Source organism: Alligator mississippiensis, chromosome 3 (genome assembly GCF_030867095.1).
Source record: "Alligator mississippiensis isolate rAllMis1 chromosome 3, rAllMis1, whole genome shotgun sequence".
In the NCBI taxonomy this organism is placed as follows: Eukaryota; Metazoa; Chordata; order Crocodylia; family Alligatoridae; genus Alligator; species Alligator mississippiensis.
In genome coordinates, this window is record NC_081826.1 from 134,988,010 (window position 1) to 135,005,171 (window position 17,162).

At 45.7% G+C, this 17,162-nt stretch overlaps 1 protein-coding gene across 1 annotated transcript in view; it reads left to right on the forward strand.

Annotated features, from left to right (window-relative positions):
- The first annotated feature begins 101 nt into the window (after positions 1–101).
- The window catches only part of EEF1E1 (eukaryotic translation elongation factor 1 epsilon 1), a 33,345-nt gene continuing 16,284 nt past the window's right edge, over positions 102–17,162 (forward strand). The window contains exons 1-2 of the mRNA XM_006269672.4: positions 102–246; positions 7,974–8,174. Coding sequence (XP_006269734.1) covers positions 139–246; positions 7,974–8,174 — 309 coding nt within the window. The 5' untranslated portion in view covers positions 102–138. The remainder of the gene's footprint in view (positions 247–7,973; positions 8,175–17,162) is intronic.

The following is a 17,162-nucleotide window of genomic DNA, read 5'->3' on the forward strand; positions in this document are numbered from 1 at the left end:
CGCAGGGTGGGGTTTCCCTTTCCGCCAATAGCTGTGACGATTACTGAGGGAGGGGGAGGTTTCTCCAATCGAGCAGCGTCTTACTACCTGCGGGGGATAGCCCACTGCTTCCTTTTCCCAGCCGGCCTCTCTCAGAGGATGGCGGCTGCGGCCGGGCCCAGGCTGGGGGCGGAGGAACTGGGCCTGCTGGAGAAGTCTCTGGGGCTGGCGAAAGGGAACAAGTACGGCGCCCAGGGGGAGCGGAAGGTGAAGGGCGCGCGGGGAGGGCGCGAGCACCTATCGGGCCCCCGGCCGCATGCCCAACCGCCCCGGGGGGAGGGGGGAGCAACCGCGTCCTCCGTCGTCGCACAGCTGTACGGATATAGCTATAGACGTCTAGAGATCCGCCTCTGTCCACTTATACCTGTGTAGGGGGATGGAGGGCACCCGTCTATAAATACAGAAATAGATAGCTATACCTAGGCCTCTATACATAAGTGTCTACATAAGAGGGTACAGGGCACATTTATATAAATCCAGATGTAGATATCTAACTGTAGATGCCTATCTAGAGTTAGAGGGTGGAGGACGCATCTATATAAATATATGGAAGTAGAGATGGATATATCCATATATAAATAAGAGGGTGGGGGGGTACAGCTATGGAAATATAGAAATCCCTGTCAAGATATCTATATAAGACGGTAGAGGACACATCTGTATAAATAGAGGAAGAGATGGATATATCTATTCTAATATAATAAAAGCCTCTGTCTGTCTGTCTGTAACGCTTGGGGCCAGCTGCATATGCATCACTGAGAGGGCGTGTGCCGATTGGCTGTGAGGGCCCAGAGCCTTAGGACGGAGGGAGCTGCTATGTCATGCCACCCCACCCCCTAACAACAGCAGGCAGGGAGGTGGCGGGGGGGGGGGGGGGAGGGAGGGAGGATCGGGGGGGGGGGGGGGCACATGGCTGGAGGCAGAGCAGTGACACCATGGGATGCTGGGTGGTGGCACTCCTCCTCCCCTTTCATCCATGATAGGCAATTTGCTGATATAAATAAAAGAATGTAGAACTCAGCTATGTAAACACAGATCTAGATATATATAAAAAGGGGTGGAGGACACAACTATATAAGTATAGATGTAGAGATGGATATATCTATATATGAGGATGGAGGACACAGCTATATAAATATAGATAGAGATATAGATATACATCTATAGCTCTGTATTCTCATATATGTTCTCATGTTTGTGTATGTATATGCATGCACATGTGTGTATATTCACAGATTCTACAGGGATATTGTTAAAATCTAAGACACTTGAATTGGTTCCTAAAGTGCATGCAGCTCGGACCCGAGATGCAGGAGATGCTGCTTCTCGGAAAGCAGCAATGCATAAAACTGGTACACGATTTGGGGAGGCATAGCTGAAGGGAATTGTGTACGACTGTCAGAAAAGGGCAACAGCAGAAATAGATCTGCTGTATGAAAACCATAGTAGCAATAAGAAACTTGCCCCTAGACAAATATGCTTGCAGATACATTTCCTTCTCTCCAGCTATGTTGATCCTTCAATCAGACCTTTGAGGAGTTGATCATAACTGCATCCTGTGCTCGCACATATGCTTGACTGCCAAGATTTGTTCATCTATTAACCACCCCCAGAAATAGCATTTTCCCCCATGATATTAATATGGAAGACTGGCAACTTGGTTTTACAAGATTGTTTTGAGGGTTTGTTTAGATGTGTTTTATCTTGCTCTGCTTTCAGAGTGGGTTTTGCTAAACAGGAACAGTGTACTTTTTTGGAGTAAGAGGGTAATATCGAAGTAGGTATTGCACTTATAAACTTGCTCCTTAGTTTAATCAAGCCACAGAAGTCAGTGATACATTTTGTTTTTTTCTGTTTTCAAATCATTCCATTCTAAATAGATACCCGTGAGGTTTTTTTCTGCGTGTCCTTTGTAATTGATTATTTTTAAAACACACTTTCTTTCATTAATGTTCACCTCCTTAATCTTTCTCAAATGACAAAATTAAAAAGAAAGATACAGATACCAAATATGTGATTCAAAATACTTGCCTGTTACATTTGGCATAATTGCATTCATTTCAAGTTTTCTGGATATTGACTTGAATCAATTTTGAATGGCTGAAAAATGATGAAAGCAGTCACTGGTCAGCTTACTCTTATTGTGAAGTTAATCCTAATGTATGGTTGTATGCTCCCTTGCTCTTCAGTGTTGATTGCAACCTACATTTGTGCCCCATATGCTTATTTTTCTTAAGGAGATCTTAATTTTCCAAATATGTTATTGCTGAGTTTTGATATCTTTGATTAAACCTCCCATCTATTTTTATCTAAGGGCAAATGAACAAAAATTATTCTGGCAATTGAAATTGAATTTGGTGAAAATTTTCATATTTCAGAGTGTGAAACATTTAATTCTGTTCTTGGAGGTATGGCTGTATTCAGCAGCTATAAGCAGTAATATCCAGTAGAAATTTGTATGGCTATAGTGTACTCTGCTTAGTGCATAGCCCCGGGAGTAAAGAAAGCTAGGCACTTTTTCAAATGTAATGTAAATAATTGATGCTCCTAAGTATAAAGCCCTGCCAGTGCTTAGACATTAGTAGCCCTCGGTCAGTTTCTTGACTGCTGCTATAAGCTTTGAAAAGGAGGAGAGATAGCAGACATGAAATTGATTAGCTTAAGTCATTTTTAAGGTTTCTAATACAGCCTTTGACAATTGTGAACACTTTATTGCTACAGGTACGGTTTAAGGGTAGGTACAGACATTCAAAAAGCCTGAGGCGGAATTGATCTAAGTTGAATGGTTTTCTGTAACCAGTGTAGTTCAGATTGCTTAGAGCAGAACACACATTTGCCCTTTGGGTGGGAGGAGCAAGTCTTAGACTGGGTTCCACCATTTTTAAACTTGTCTATGTGTGCTGAACTTCTGTTATGGGTATAGACTGATTTCTGGTCACAAAGGCTGCTTGCAGCCATTAACAAAAAAACCCAGCGCTTTTCTTTAAACCTGATGCATTCCTGCACTGAGCCCCACGTGTGCCGAGAAGAGGCAGTGCTTTAGTTAGTTTGCGTGATGTCTGTAAAGATCGAGCGCTTTAGAGGGGGGATTTTGGCACTTTTCTCTAATAGCTAAAGCCAACCCAATCAGCTGAAAGTTCCCAAAAGCCCCGCTGAAGTGCCTGTTCTATAAAGACGTGACAGAGCCAGGTTGAAGTACTGTGCTGCTGCTTTTGGTAAACCATGTTCTTTTTTTGTTGTTTAAATGTCTGCAAGCAGCCTTATACCAGTAAAAGTGTAATATCTGTACCTGGCCTAAGGGAGTACTCTAGCATAGACTTTTGAAGTTAGTATGCATTTAACCCAAGTTCCAAAGTAGACAGTGGGGCTAAAAGATACCATTCATCCAGGTGTTTTATACATAATTTGGTTCTTTTGCTTCCAAGTGTTTGTTGAAATGTCACAGTGGCCATTTCCTACTGTTCAGGAATTTTGTTTATTTAGATTAATATTGTTTCATTGTGTATGCTATGTGTAAAAATGTTAGTTTAGGCATAGTGTGCATGTCCCCCTCCCCCCATTTTATAACATAAAAATAAGACTACATATTTATTGCTGTGCAGTGTTTCATACAGAACAGTTTTTTAAATAATTTGGAGCTTATACTTGCTTAAATTCAGAGCTTGTGAAAATTTCACCATAGTTCTTAAGTTTATGAATTGGTTTAACAAAAAGAATAGGAGCTGACTACTAGTTTTGTTCTGTTTAAAATACGTAATGAAAATGAAAATGAAAAGCCTGCATTATGTGATAAGTTCTTATGGGGAAGAATGGGTATGCAACAGCACAGTATACTTCCCTCCAGTGATACTATGTATTCTCAGCATTTGCTTTTGTATCTAAATGGCTTAAGGGGAATATTCAAGTACTTGATAGTTTTCTTGAATATTACTGGGAGTAGTTTATAAAAATGCACAATACATTTTTTTTTTTTTTTTACATTTTTCAATTTTTTTTGGAAATAGCTAATATAGATTACTTCTTTTTAGAAGTGAAGCAACATCCATGTTTGTTATGGAAAAATGGAATTAAGTTAAATATAATTACTTCCTAATTATGCTCAGGCTTTAACATGAAAACGTCTTAGACCCACCATGGTGTTTCAGTAAAATGTGCGGGGGGGAAAAAAGCACACAGTTTTGGAGGCAACTTTCGTATGCAGTATGAATTAGAGGTACAACAATACATTGGTCTGAATCAGGTAGGCACTGATAAAAGGAAAATTGACGTTATTGGCAATTGGCTTTTTTTGGTCGGTGTAGCCGATTATGTCACCGATAAATGGTGCATGTGTACATGCAAGCGCAGCATGTACAGGGCCAGGAATGCAGCCTGGCAGCTTGGAGATCAGAATCCAGCCAGTAAGTCTATGGTGGGGAAGTGGGGGTTGGGGGCAGATTAAAGCCCCTATGGTGAGGGAGGGAATGGGGCAGGCTCTGCCCAGCCGGAGTAGGGTGGGACATGGGATGGAGCTGTGGGCTGCTCAGCCAGGGAGGGAGGGGCGGCTCAGTGCCACTGCATGCACCCCCAGGTGAAGCATGGGGGTGTGTGTGTGTGTGTGTCCCCGGATTTGTGTGTGGGGCAGGGGTCAGCTCAGGGCCAAGGGCTGCAGCAGCCTCTTCCCAGTGGGGCAGTTGGACTGGGGCTATGCTTAGGGCAGGCGGGGGCTGAGTGGGCAGCAGCAGCACTGAGAGGGGGGCTCTGGGGTGGCTACAGAGAATTTTGGGGTGGATGTAGCCCACTCTGTAGCCCCCCCATCCCAGTTCTGCTGCCTGCCCACCCCAAGCGCAGCGCCGCTGCAGCCCCTGGCCCTGAGCCTGCAGTGGACAGCCTGCCCTTGCCCTCTGCACAAATCGGGTTGAGGGAGGCACACGCCCCCTTCCATGTCTGCCTGGGAGGGGCGGGGTTGGTGGCAGCATCTGGGAATTCCCACCCCTACCAAACAAGCCATCAGTAGGTCTGTCCCTTGCCCTGTCCTGGCTGGGCAGCCCCAGCCCCATTCCCTCCCTCACCATGGAGGCCTTGATCTACCTTTTCCCCCTGCCTCCCAGATTTACTGGCTGGATGCTGCTCTCTAAACTGCTGGGCTGCACGTTGGCTGTCATATCAGTATCTGCTGATATGGCTGGTTAATAATCGGCCATCAGCATCAACCAAAAAAATCTTTATCAGTGCACCCCTAGTATGAATGAAATATTCAGTGCAAAAGTAAGTGAAGTAAGTAAAGTGAGACATTGAACAATGGCACTAATTGTGCCTGACACCTGTGAAGTTATGAAAGCATGCAGCTGAATGATCTCCCAAAATATGACTGACAGTATTTAAAAAAAAACAACACATTTTTTTAATTGCCTTTTTAGGTATTGTTTCATAGTTGGTAGGGTCGGAAGGGACCTGAACAGATCATCAAGTGTGACCCCCTGCCATGGCAGGAAAGAGTACTGGGGTCAAATGACCCCAGCAAGGTATTCATCTAACCTCCTCTTAAAGACCCCCAGGGTAGTAGGAGCCAGCACCACTTTGCTTGGAAGTTGATTCCAGGTCCTAGCTGCCCTGATTGTGAAGTAGCGCCTCCTGATGTCTAGTCTGAATCTACCTGCTGCCAGCTTGTGACCTTTATTTCTAGTCACTCCTGGTAGTGCTCGGGGGAACAGGGACTCCCCCAATGCTTGCTGGTCCCCTCTGACTAGTTTGTAACAGGCCACTAGACCCCCCTCAGCCTTCTCTTGTGGAGGCTGAACAGGTTCAGGTCCTTTAGCCTCTCCTTGTAGGGCCTGCCCTGCTGCCCCATGATCATGCTGGTTGCCCTCCTCTGGACCCTCTCCATGCTATCCACATCCCTTCTGAAGTGCGGCGCCCAGAACTGGATGCAGTACACTTTTTTTGCACTTTTATCTAATAGCTGATTGAATCTGAAATATTGAATCAGCTATTAGATAAAAGTACCAAAAAGCCCTGCTGAACTGTGTGATATACACAGATGCTGTGGAGCTGGGTTGAACTAATGCACAGCCTCTTCCAGTAAAATGTATTTTTTGAAGGGAGTTTTCACGTCTGTCAATAGCCCTTGATTCAGGCTGGTCTGCTCCTGAGATCATTGTGGCTAGGTACAGACATTCAAAAAGCCCAAGGCAGAATCAGTTTAAGTTGCATGGTTTTCAGTAAGTGTCGTAGTTTAGATCGGTAGCAAACAAAATATATATCCTCCTTTGGTAGGACGGGTGCAAATCTTAGTTTGGGTTTCGCCATTTTTAAACCAGTCTGTGTGCTGAACTTCTGTTATGGGTATAGACTGGTTTCTGATCACTTATACTGGTAAAAGTATAATGTCAGTACCTGGCCTCTGTCTGCAAGGAGGAAGTGACACACCAAGCAGTTTGGGGTCTTAAGAGTCTCCCAACACATACCCTACCTTCTTGCTATCCTCAGTTTTTCCTTCGACTTTTATGTAGTCCTTTCTAACTAAAATATTTATCAGCACATATATATAGGTGTGGCCTTGTTGTGCTCCTTTGCCTTTCTTTTTTTGTTTGTTGCTTTTATCAATTGTCATTATACTGTAAATTCCCTTGAACAGAATCCATGTTTTATTTATAAAAATTTTAACATGTTATTGGAGACACTTGAGATAAGCTTCCCTTAGTTTTCACTGCCACTGACTGAAGTATATTTAGGCATCCCTTAACAGGGCAGACTACTCATAACAGTGTTTGCATCTTCTTTTCTTTCTAGTCTAGTGGAACAACATTTACTGTTGTTTGGTAACTGAAACAAGAGGTGGTTGAATAATTTGACAGGTATTCTTGTTTACAGGAGAAAATGATTATGCTTTATTTGAAGGGTTAAAAAAAACCACTAAGCTTAAAATTTAACATAAATATAAATTTAAAAAATCAGTGCCATTGAGTTGCAGCTTAATCTCAAGAATGGAAAATGGAGAGGTATAATACAGAATTCATCTTTCTAAAACTTGAAGCAATACATTTTGTAGTTGCTCTTGAAACAACTTATTTTCCATCACAATTTTAGTTATTGTACTTGCAGAACTTTAGGTGGTATGTTTTTTCTTGATTTGCATGGAAACAGAGAGCCTTGAGCTCACCAGCTGATCAGAGCTGGGTCTAGGGTCCCTGCTTTCATATGGCTCCTAAGCCCAGGAGGTGAATGCAGCTGCTGTTTGTTCTTCCCCTCCCTGCTGAATTCAGCTGCAGGGGAAAGAGGACAAATAGCAATGTCAGTGTTTACCCTTGGGGCTTCAACTTCACAAAAACAGACTCCACACAGACCCTTTGCTAAGAGCCTGCATGCGACACAGCCAAAGGCAGGGTCTCTCCGAATCCACTCTGCTTAACTGTAGTGCAAAACTGTTTTAACAACATTAGTCTCAACAGCACTAGCAAAGCTTTGTGGATGTGTTTTGTTAATTTAATTCTTGCTCAAAAAAATCTCTGGTATCCTATGTTGTTTCTGCAGTCTATGTATCTCCCACTTTAATATAATGTCATATTCAGCCATGTTTTAAACTCTTAGGTTTTTATAGCTGCCAAGCAATAATTGTTAATAAGCATTGAAAAAAAATAAGTGTTGTTTGCTTTTGATTATCTAGAAAGATTGGATATGTGTTTATTCTATGGTGCAAACATTAATTCTTACACTTAGAAATTTAAAATGAGTCAAAAGCTACCAAGTAAGATTTCTTAGAGATGCTAGTTCATTTTGTTAATCATGCTGATCTTGACATGGCTGGGTGGTATTGAATTAGAAATCTGTGTGTTCTCAATCTAAATGTAACTTGGAAAACAGCAATCTACAGGGATCTCATTATTTCAAATTGCTGAAAAGTTAGTTTCTGGTAAAATAACTGCAACTTAAATTATATTTGTCTTTTTTCCTAGACTCCAGTTCTTCAAACAAACAATGGACCCAGCCTAATAGGATTGACTACTATAGCCACCCATCTAGTTAAACAAGCTAAGAAAGAGCAGCTGCTTGGAAATACTGCAGAAGAGAAAGCTATAGTTCAGCAATGGTTAGAATATAGAGTTATTCAAGTCGATGGCCAGTCTAATAAAGAAGATACTAGAATAATTCTGAAGGTAAGGATAAGTTAATTGCTGTACCATTAAAATACTGAATTTTGAAGTCACTGGACATTTAACAACCCAAGCACAGCTTGTTTATGTGCACAAATATAATTTAGTAAAAAAACAAATGTTGAGGTGCTACAAAGTCACTTGCTATAGGGTTAAAGTAGGGATGGGCAAAATACAGCTTGCAGGCTGGATATTACTCACTGAGGGATTTGTACAGCATGTGACGTGTCCCTTGGTCCCATCCAGCCCAGGCATGGGGAGCAGTCCAGGGCATGGCACGTGCAGCTGGTCCTGCCGCCCATCAGATGCACAGCGGGGCTGGGGTGGCATGGCAGCAGGACTCCATTTCCTGGAAACAGTGGCTCCTGGCTGCTGCTGCTGGCCCCAGCCCTGCTGCACAGGCACCCTAAGCCATCCATCCTGGGGCAGGACCCATGCGGACAGAGCACTCAGCTGGGTGACTGGGATAGGGCCACAAGCGACTGTCACAGCATGAGGCAGGGGCTAAGCTCTGGTTTTGTGGACAAGGGCATGTGGACTGTGGCTCTGTCCTGGTCCTGCACTGTCAACATCCTGTGATCCTGAGGTTTCCATGGAGAAATGGTCAGGAGCCAGCAGGGAGGGTGTGCAGCATGGGGCCACCAGCTGTTGGGGAGTTTGTGCCCAGGGCCGGGATCTTGGGGTGGTGATAATATGGGGTCAGGGTAGAGCTGCCATCTGCTTTCTGCATGCCCCTGCTTGCAGAACCTGCAAGGGGTTTGTGGGAAGTGGATCATGGCTCTGCCCTGGGTCTCAGGCCTGTGCTGTCACTGCCCCACGATTCCACCCTGTGATCCTCGCTTCATTTGCCCATCCTGCTCCCGAACACTGCGCCCTGCCTGCCCAGGGGCCCATCCCACATAGGGAGCTTTGGTAAGCTGTTGCTTGTGGGGTGCTGACCCAGCCCTCGATTGCTCAGCAGAACGCCCTATGTAACCCATAGGCCCACATAATTGTCCATCCCTGGGTTAAAGGTTTGCTTTATGTACTACTTGGAAGAGTTTAATGTCAAAGAATGTAACAGAGAATATAATTGCTTGTAATACCCAGGAAATACTGGGTTTTTCAGTCCTCTAACTCTGCAAAGAAAATATTTCATTGCACTTGTAGACTTTTTTTGAAGTCCCAGCGTGCATAGACACTGTTGTGCTACACTTTTCCAAGATGACATTTGTAGTCTACGGCACTGAGAACCCCTCTGCTTTGTTAACAGTATGGGACATATTCCAACCTACATACTGCAGGTGCTGAGACAAGTTAATAAAATACACTTGAATGTGAGATGTTGCTGAGTGAAATCACTGATGGGGAAAATGTTGTAGAACTCCCATCTTCGTATTCACAAACTAAAATTCCAGCTTTTCTAATTTAATATGATTTTCTCACTCTGAGACTCCAAAATTGCTTTCCGGTCTCTTCCGAGGGGCTTGTTGAGAGGGGAAAAGTAACCCTTCAGTATCACTCGCTTGGCTTGGATGCTAACAAGTAGCAGGGAAACTAAAAACTATTATCTACATCACTTTTCCTTGTTCCTTGAACAAATCATCAAAATACCAGAAACATTTACTTTACTGTCATGGTGGGGTAAGATTGATACGGCGAAGTACTGGGGAAATAAACTAGAATATGGATTAGTTTGAAATAGGAGGAATCCTACATGTGTACACAATGTACATGTTTTGCAGCACCTTTTTTAAATATGTTCTTAATACTGTAATCATAGCTGTAGTCGCTGATCCGGGAGCTGGGCAAAGCAGGTGTAGCCCCCAGCTTGGGCTGTGCCAGGAGTAAACAGTGAGCTCTGAGCTCACTACTTGATCAGGGCTGGATCTGGTTAGATTCTCTGCTTTCACATGGCTTCTGAGCCCAGCAGTTGAATGTTGCTGCTGTTTGTTCTTCCCCCTCCCTGCTGAATTCAGCTGCAGTGGAAAGGAGCAGTGGCAGTGTTCACTCCAAAAACCTCACAAAAACCAGCTCCATACATACCCTGTGCTAGCCACATGCAACACAGCCAAAGGCAGCGTTGGGCCTCACTGCAACCATCCCTCTGGATCCACTCCTACTTAGCTGTATTGTAATTTTTTAGACAAGTCTCAGCAACACTAGCAAAGCTTTGTGGGTATATTATGTTAGTTTAATTCTTGCTCAAAAAATCTCTGGCATCCCATGTTGTTTTTGCAGTCCACAAATCTCCCACTTAAATTTAATCTGACAATACCTGAATGCATATCTGCTTTTAGTTTTGTTGCTGTTTTGGAGCGTACATGAAAGAACTGATATTCACTGGCCATAAATGCATCTGTTGTGTGGGGGGTATAACTGCTAATACTTGGATGTCTATGTTCTGGTTTGTGTCTGCAAACGAAGTGATTAAGGATCTGAATTCTGAGTGAAAACATAGACCAGTGTTATAATCTGGCTGCAGCATGGATACCTTTCTCATCACAGTTTTAACACATTAATCAGAATATTGAAATACAAAGGGAGAACTTAAATATACAATTGCCAAACAAGATCAAAACACATGAAAGGACAGTTGATGGTAGAGGTCAGGGGTGGTTGCAGCGCTTACTTTAAGCAACAACAGTGTACAGTCATCGCTTTCCTAAAGTTTGTTTCTGTCACTTGAAGCATGGCCAGAGTTCATCCTGACATAGTATTGAAGCAGAAATACTCTAATAGAGTAATTTATTAGTATAGCAGCTGCTATTCTTTTTGTCACTGAGTTAATAGTTGAGAGCAAGAAACTGCTTTAACACTGAGATAGATAAGTATCTTGTGCCAAAAGAGAGCATGGGAAAAACTACAGTAGGCAAACAAGTATGGAATTTTAGTTTTACAATGTATCAGAAACACACAGTGCCAGTCCTGGGACAGCTGCAGCCTAGAGCCATCATTTAAATCAGCTCTGTGTTGCATGTGCCAAAACAGCAAACACCTCTGCTATAAAATATAAGTTCTCAAGTTGGTTCTTCAGTAATATGCAACAATTCTGGAAAAATCTCATTAGCAAAACTGTTGGTGCTTGGTAATATGTTCAACAGCAAAAAACCCAACTTGTTGTCTAGGTCTTGAGAACAAAATGTATAAAATACCTGAACTGATCTTTTTGATGTATTGAATTATGCTGCTATATAGCATCAAAACCAATCTTTAAAGCAGTATTTTTCAGCCTTGTTAGACTCAAGGCACCACTTAGAAATTATCAGCTTTTAGTGTTCATTCTTTTCTTGGCTACAGAAAAATAATAGAACAATTATGTTGCAAAGACCTCAGACCAGAACAGGTCAGAATTTTTTTTTAAACTGTGGATTTCTGTTTGAAATTTCTGACTATCTTGTGAATCAGATGGAAGTGTTTGCATACCAAATGCCTTGTAGTACCCTGGTGGAGAATCACTGCTACAAAGAATTTTTTCTGTATCAACAAGTCTTCAAAACTTTTCTTAGCAAGGACCATATATATCACTGAGAGAATGAATGGTAGATAATCTTCGCATCCATTCGTGAGGAACCAATGGGCATAAGGAACACATACAGGCAACCCCTGCTTAACGCTGTTTCACTTAGTGCTATTTTGCTATAACACTCATTTTAAATTTATACCTCATTTCACTTAGCGCTCAGCGAGTTTCGTTACAAAACTCGCAGTTGCTATTTTGGGTCATCAAATCCTTTCAGTTTCACTTAATACTCATTTTTTCAGAAACCAATTAAGAGCGCTAAGCAGGGGTTGCCTGTACGTTTTCATCCTGTGACATGCTAGAGATCCACCGTTTCGGAGCAGACTCTATTAATTGAGTCTGCTCCACCCGTATGCTGATGCGAACTGTACTGCACCCCGTGCAGTTGTATAAGCGGCTAAATGTGTGTCAGCATGCAGAAAATGGTAGCAGGGCGCTTTTAAAGTAAAGAGCTTCTGACGTGTTTTAGTTCAAAAGCGTGCCAGCACCATTTTCTCTGGACTAACACACATTTTGTCACTTACACTACTACGTGTACTGCAGCTCCTTATGCATGTGTACAAGTGCCCAGTATTCTTACAGCAGTTACATTCACTTGCCTATATGGATGATTAAAAGCCTGTTTCTCTTTATCTAAGCTTGTAAGAATTTTTTGTCCTGGGCATAACTGTTCAGAATCTCCTCTTGCTTTTCATTTGATTATTTCTGCCCAAACTTCTGTTCCTGTCTGTCTGTGTCTCTGTCTGTCTCTCTGGCATGTGTTTCTCTGCTGTCCAGTCCTTTCCTGGCCATCTCTTATGTGCCTTTTTTCTTGTAGTGATTATTTGTATGGGTTACACTCTTGGTGAGCGTGTACAGCTTTTAGACCTTGTAAGAAACATTCATCTTTGTATCCACCCTGATGGGCCTGAGCTCAACTTTATAAAATACAGTTTTGGCCCTACTGGACTCTTGGGGGAATGTAGCCAGAGTTAAGTTTACATTTCCACCTTGACAGGATGACATGGGCCTCTGCAAGAGGGGGTCAGTATCTCAGCCTGCAGCTTAATTGTCAGAAAATAGAAGATCTGTAGAAAATAGAACATAAATTAATTCCAATGCAATGTCTTTCCCTTACAGTGGGCGCAGGACTTCTGCTTGCTAGTTTGTTGGAAGATTTTAGGAATTTCCCTTGATATTGCATTGTAAAAAGTTATAGAAATTACTGGACATTCTGCGATTCGTGTCTGAGGTTTTCCATGCCTACTTGTTAGTGTATGTTGGAATGGGCTTCCATGTTTAAAGAAGCAAATAGAAGGTATCAAGTTCCCCTGAAAGTTTTGAATATTTTGCACTTATCCAGTCTTGTGGTCACTAGTAACAGTGGTGCACCATCAATTCAGAGGTTTTAAAAATGACATTAAGTGAGAAAACTTCTCTGGGTAGGTCTAACTAATTCTCCTATTTTGCTGGATATGGTTTGTTGTATATATAATGATGATGCCATGTTGTTTTTATACCCGTCACGGCGGGGTCCTCTAGGAGGGCCGTGATCTCCTCAAAGTCCCTCACTCCGTGTCAAGGCCGGCCCAAGGCACCCTCTTAATCTCGCCCGCCACGTCTTTGATGTTTGTATATAGTTGGGAGGCTGCCTACGACTCCCTGGGCATGGCTACTCAGGACCTCTGTCCCTGTGTGTTCCTGGACCCCCCTGGGGTTCTCCTGGTGTAATGGGTGCTCCCCAGGCACCCTAGCCTCATGGGCTATGCGTGGCTCCTACCAACCCCTAATACCATGCCCCAAGCCTCACTGATGGGATAGACGTTGTCCGGTCACAGTACACGCCCGCTTCCTTGGGTCCTCTCCTGTAATCTAGCACACTCTTGGGCCTTCTCCGTATGTCTCTCTACTAGTGCCCCTTCCTGGGCTCTCCCTAATACAGTGCCCCTCACCGGGACTCTTGAGACCCACTCTGGGCCTTCTCTAAAAGTGTGGTCCCACTCAGGGACCCTTTAGCGGGTCTCCGGTCCTTTAGGCCAACCGCACGGCTACCCTGTCTGATCCCGGCTCACCGCACTGCTATCCCCTTTCTCCGGGGACAACCGCAGCACCCTGCCTCTGCTTGAGGGCTGTTGCTGCACTAGCCTACGGCCGTGCTCGCTACGCCCGTCTTGGGCTTCTCAATATGGCGCTCCCCCTCTTCGGGGCTTGCTGTGCCCACCTTGGGCTTCTCAATAGTCCCCCCCCACCTTTCTCGGGGACTCATTGGGCCCATGCTGGGCTCCTTTAAAGTGCACTCCCCCTTCCTGGGGCTCGCCACGTCTACGCTAGGGCTTCCTAGCAGTGCCCCCTTCTGGGGCTCGTTATGCCCACACTGGGGCCTCACAAAGCCGCCCCTCTCCGGGGCTGGGGTCTACGTACCCCGCACACAACCTGGGGTCTCTGTTCCCCGCCCGCAACCCACTGGTTGAGCTCCTCGTCACCAGTCACGCCTTCACTGGCGCGCAAGCTGCGCCTTCACTGGCGCTGGGGTCCCCATACCACTGGGGTTCCCCCTAAGAGTACTGTGCCCCCACTCAGGCACTGGGGCCCCACCCCTCTGGGGTCCCTATGAGGCCTCCTACAGCCTCACCCAAACCTCCGGTGTAATAACAGAGCCAAACATAACCTCAAGCCCCCTGGCTATAACTTAAACACAAAGCCTCCTGGCTAAACCATAGTGCTCAATCCTCTCAGGGCTATCCTGAGCTGTACTTGCAAATCAGGCTTCTTCCCATATCTTGGCTGAGGGAGCTCCTGCCTCTCCGGCTGCTAGCAGGGAAATGCCAGCCTGCCCTCAGCCCTGGGCTTTATGAGGGCCAGGCCCTGCCCCCTTCTGGCCAGCTGATTCTTATTAGTTGCCCCGGCAACTCGCAGCTGTGCTCATTAGGCTCTGCTAGGGCTCTCTCCCTGGTGGTTTCTCCTCTCTAGGAGCAGGCACTGAGGTGCCCTGCGACAATACCCTTCAGTGAATACCTTCTGCTTGTTGAAAGTGAGGAAATCTCCTAAACCCTGAAGTCTCTACCCTCTCCCTTGGGAATCGTCCTTTTTCATAGATTTCATAGACATTAGGGCTGGAAGGGACCTCGGAAGATCATCGAGTCCAGCCCCCCGCCCAAAGGGCAGGACGTCAGCTGGGGTCATAGGATCCCAGCAAGATAAGCATCCAGTTTCATCTTGAAGGTGTTCAATGAAGGCGCTTGAACAACCTCCGGCGGCAGGCTGTTCCAGACCTTGGGGGCTCGGACAGTAAAGAAATTCTTCCTTATGTCCAGCCTGAAACGATCTTGTAGTAGTTTGTGACCATTCGTCCTCGTCATCCCTTGGGGCGCTCTGGTGAACAAACGTTCCCCCAGATACTGGTGATCACCCCTGATAAACTTGTAGGTGGCCATCAGATCACCCCTGAGCCTGCGCTTTTCCAGGCTAAAGAGCCCCAGGGCTCTCAGCCTGTCATCGTAGGGTCTGCTTCCCTGACCCCTGATCATGCGCGTGGCTCTTCTCTGGACTCTCTCAAGCTTCTCCACATCCTTTTTGAATTGTGGAGCCCAAAACTGGACGCAGTACTCCAGCTGCGGCCTCACTAAGGCCGAGTACAGGGGGAGAATGACGTCCCGGGATTTGCTTGAGAAGCATCTATGGATGCAAGCCAGCGTTTTGGTCGCTTTACTAGCCGCAGCATCGCATTGCAGGCTCATGTTCATCTTGTGGTCAATGATGACCCCCAAGTCTCTTTCTTGCATAGTGCTAACCAACATAGCACTGCCGAGCCTATAAGGATGCTGCGGGTTTTTCTTCCCAAGGTGGAGAACCTTGCATTTATCGGCATTGAACACCATCAGATTTTCATCCGCCCACTTGCTGAGCCTGTCCAGGTCAGCCTGGATCACCCGCCTGTCTTCTGGCGTGGATGCTTTGCCCCAAAGTTTGGTGTCATCGGCGAACTTGGCCAGTCCGCTTCTGACTCCAGTGTCCACATCGTTAATGAAGATGTTGAACAGTATGGGTCCAAGGACAGAGCCCTGGGGGACCCCACTGGTCACAGGACACCACGATGAGTGACTTCCATCAATTACTACCCTCTGGGTCCGACCCCGGAGCCAATTTTCCAGCCAGTGGATCGTGGGGGACCCAAGGCGACAATTGGCCAGTTTCTCCAAGAGACGATCATGGGACACCAGATCGAAGGCTTTTTTGAAGTCAAGATATATGACATCAATCTCATCTCCCTTGTCCAGGTGATAGGTCACCTGGTCGTAGAAGGAAATGAGATTGGTCAAGCAAGACCTACCCGCAACAAACCCGTGCTGGCTATCCCTTAAGATGTTGGCGTCGGCCAGTCCATTAAGGATGGCCTCCTTAATAAACTTTTCTAAGATCTTCCCCGGGATAGAAGTCAGGCTGATGGGCCTATAGTTAGCCGGATCCACTTTCCTCCCTTTCTTGAAGATAGGCACCACGTTGGCCTTCTTCCAGTCTTCGGGCACTACACCAGAGTGCCAAGAGTTTTCAAAGATCCGCGCTAGAGGCTGGGCTATGATGCTCGCCAGCTCCTTGAGTACCCTGGGGTGAAGATTGTCAGGGCCGGCTGACTTGAAGGTATCCAGCTTCTCAAGATGTTCCTTCACAAAGTCAGCATTAATGGAGGGCAGGGGATCACCCTCACCCGGACTTCCCGGCCCCGTAGCAGGCACGGGCGTCCCATGGGGCTGATGAAAGACCGACGCAAAGTACCTATTTAATAGGTTGGCTTTTTCCTGGGCGTCAGTTGTCAGTTGCCCCATCTGGTTCAGCAGGGGTCCAACGTTGCCCCTGCTTTTCCTCCGGCTCCCCACATATCTGAAAAAGGACTTTTTATTGTCCTTGATGCTCAAAGCTAGCTGGAGTTCAGTTGCAGCCTTGGCTTTCCTGGTCTGCTCCCTACAGGACCGGACCAGTGCAGAATAATCCTCCTTGGAGGTGACTCCCATCCTCCATCCTTTGTAGGCCTTTCTTTTTAGCCTCAGGAGGTCTGCTAGGTCCCTGGAGAGCCAGGGGGGCTGCTGTGCCCTCTTGCTGCCTTTCCTCCGAGATGGAATAGACTTAGTTTGTGCATTGAGGATCGCTCCCTTGAGGAGCAACCGCTCTTCTTGAACTCCCCTCTCCCTGCGGTCACAGTCCCTTAGGGCCTCACTGACAAGCCTCCTGAGCTTGTCAAAGTCAGCTTTCCTGAAGTCAAGGACTTGCGTGTTGCTGACCGACTTGCCAGCTTTTCGGCAGATGGTGAAGGTGATCAGCTCGTGGTCGCTGTCACCCAGCTTCCCATCGATCACTAGGTCGCCGACTAGGTCCTCCCCAGTAGCCAGCACCAGGTCGAGCAGCGCTTTGCCTCTCGTTGGCCCATAGACTTCTTGAGTCAGGTAGAAGTCATCCATGCACGAGAGGAAGCTCTGCGACCGCTCAGATTTTGCTGAGCGATTCTCCCATGAGAT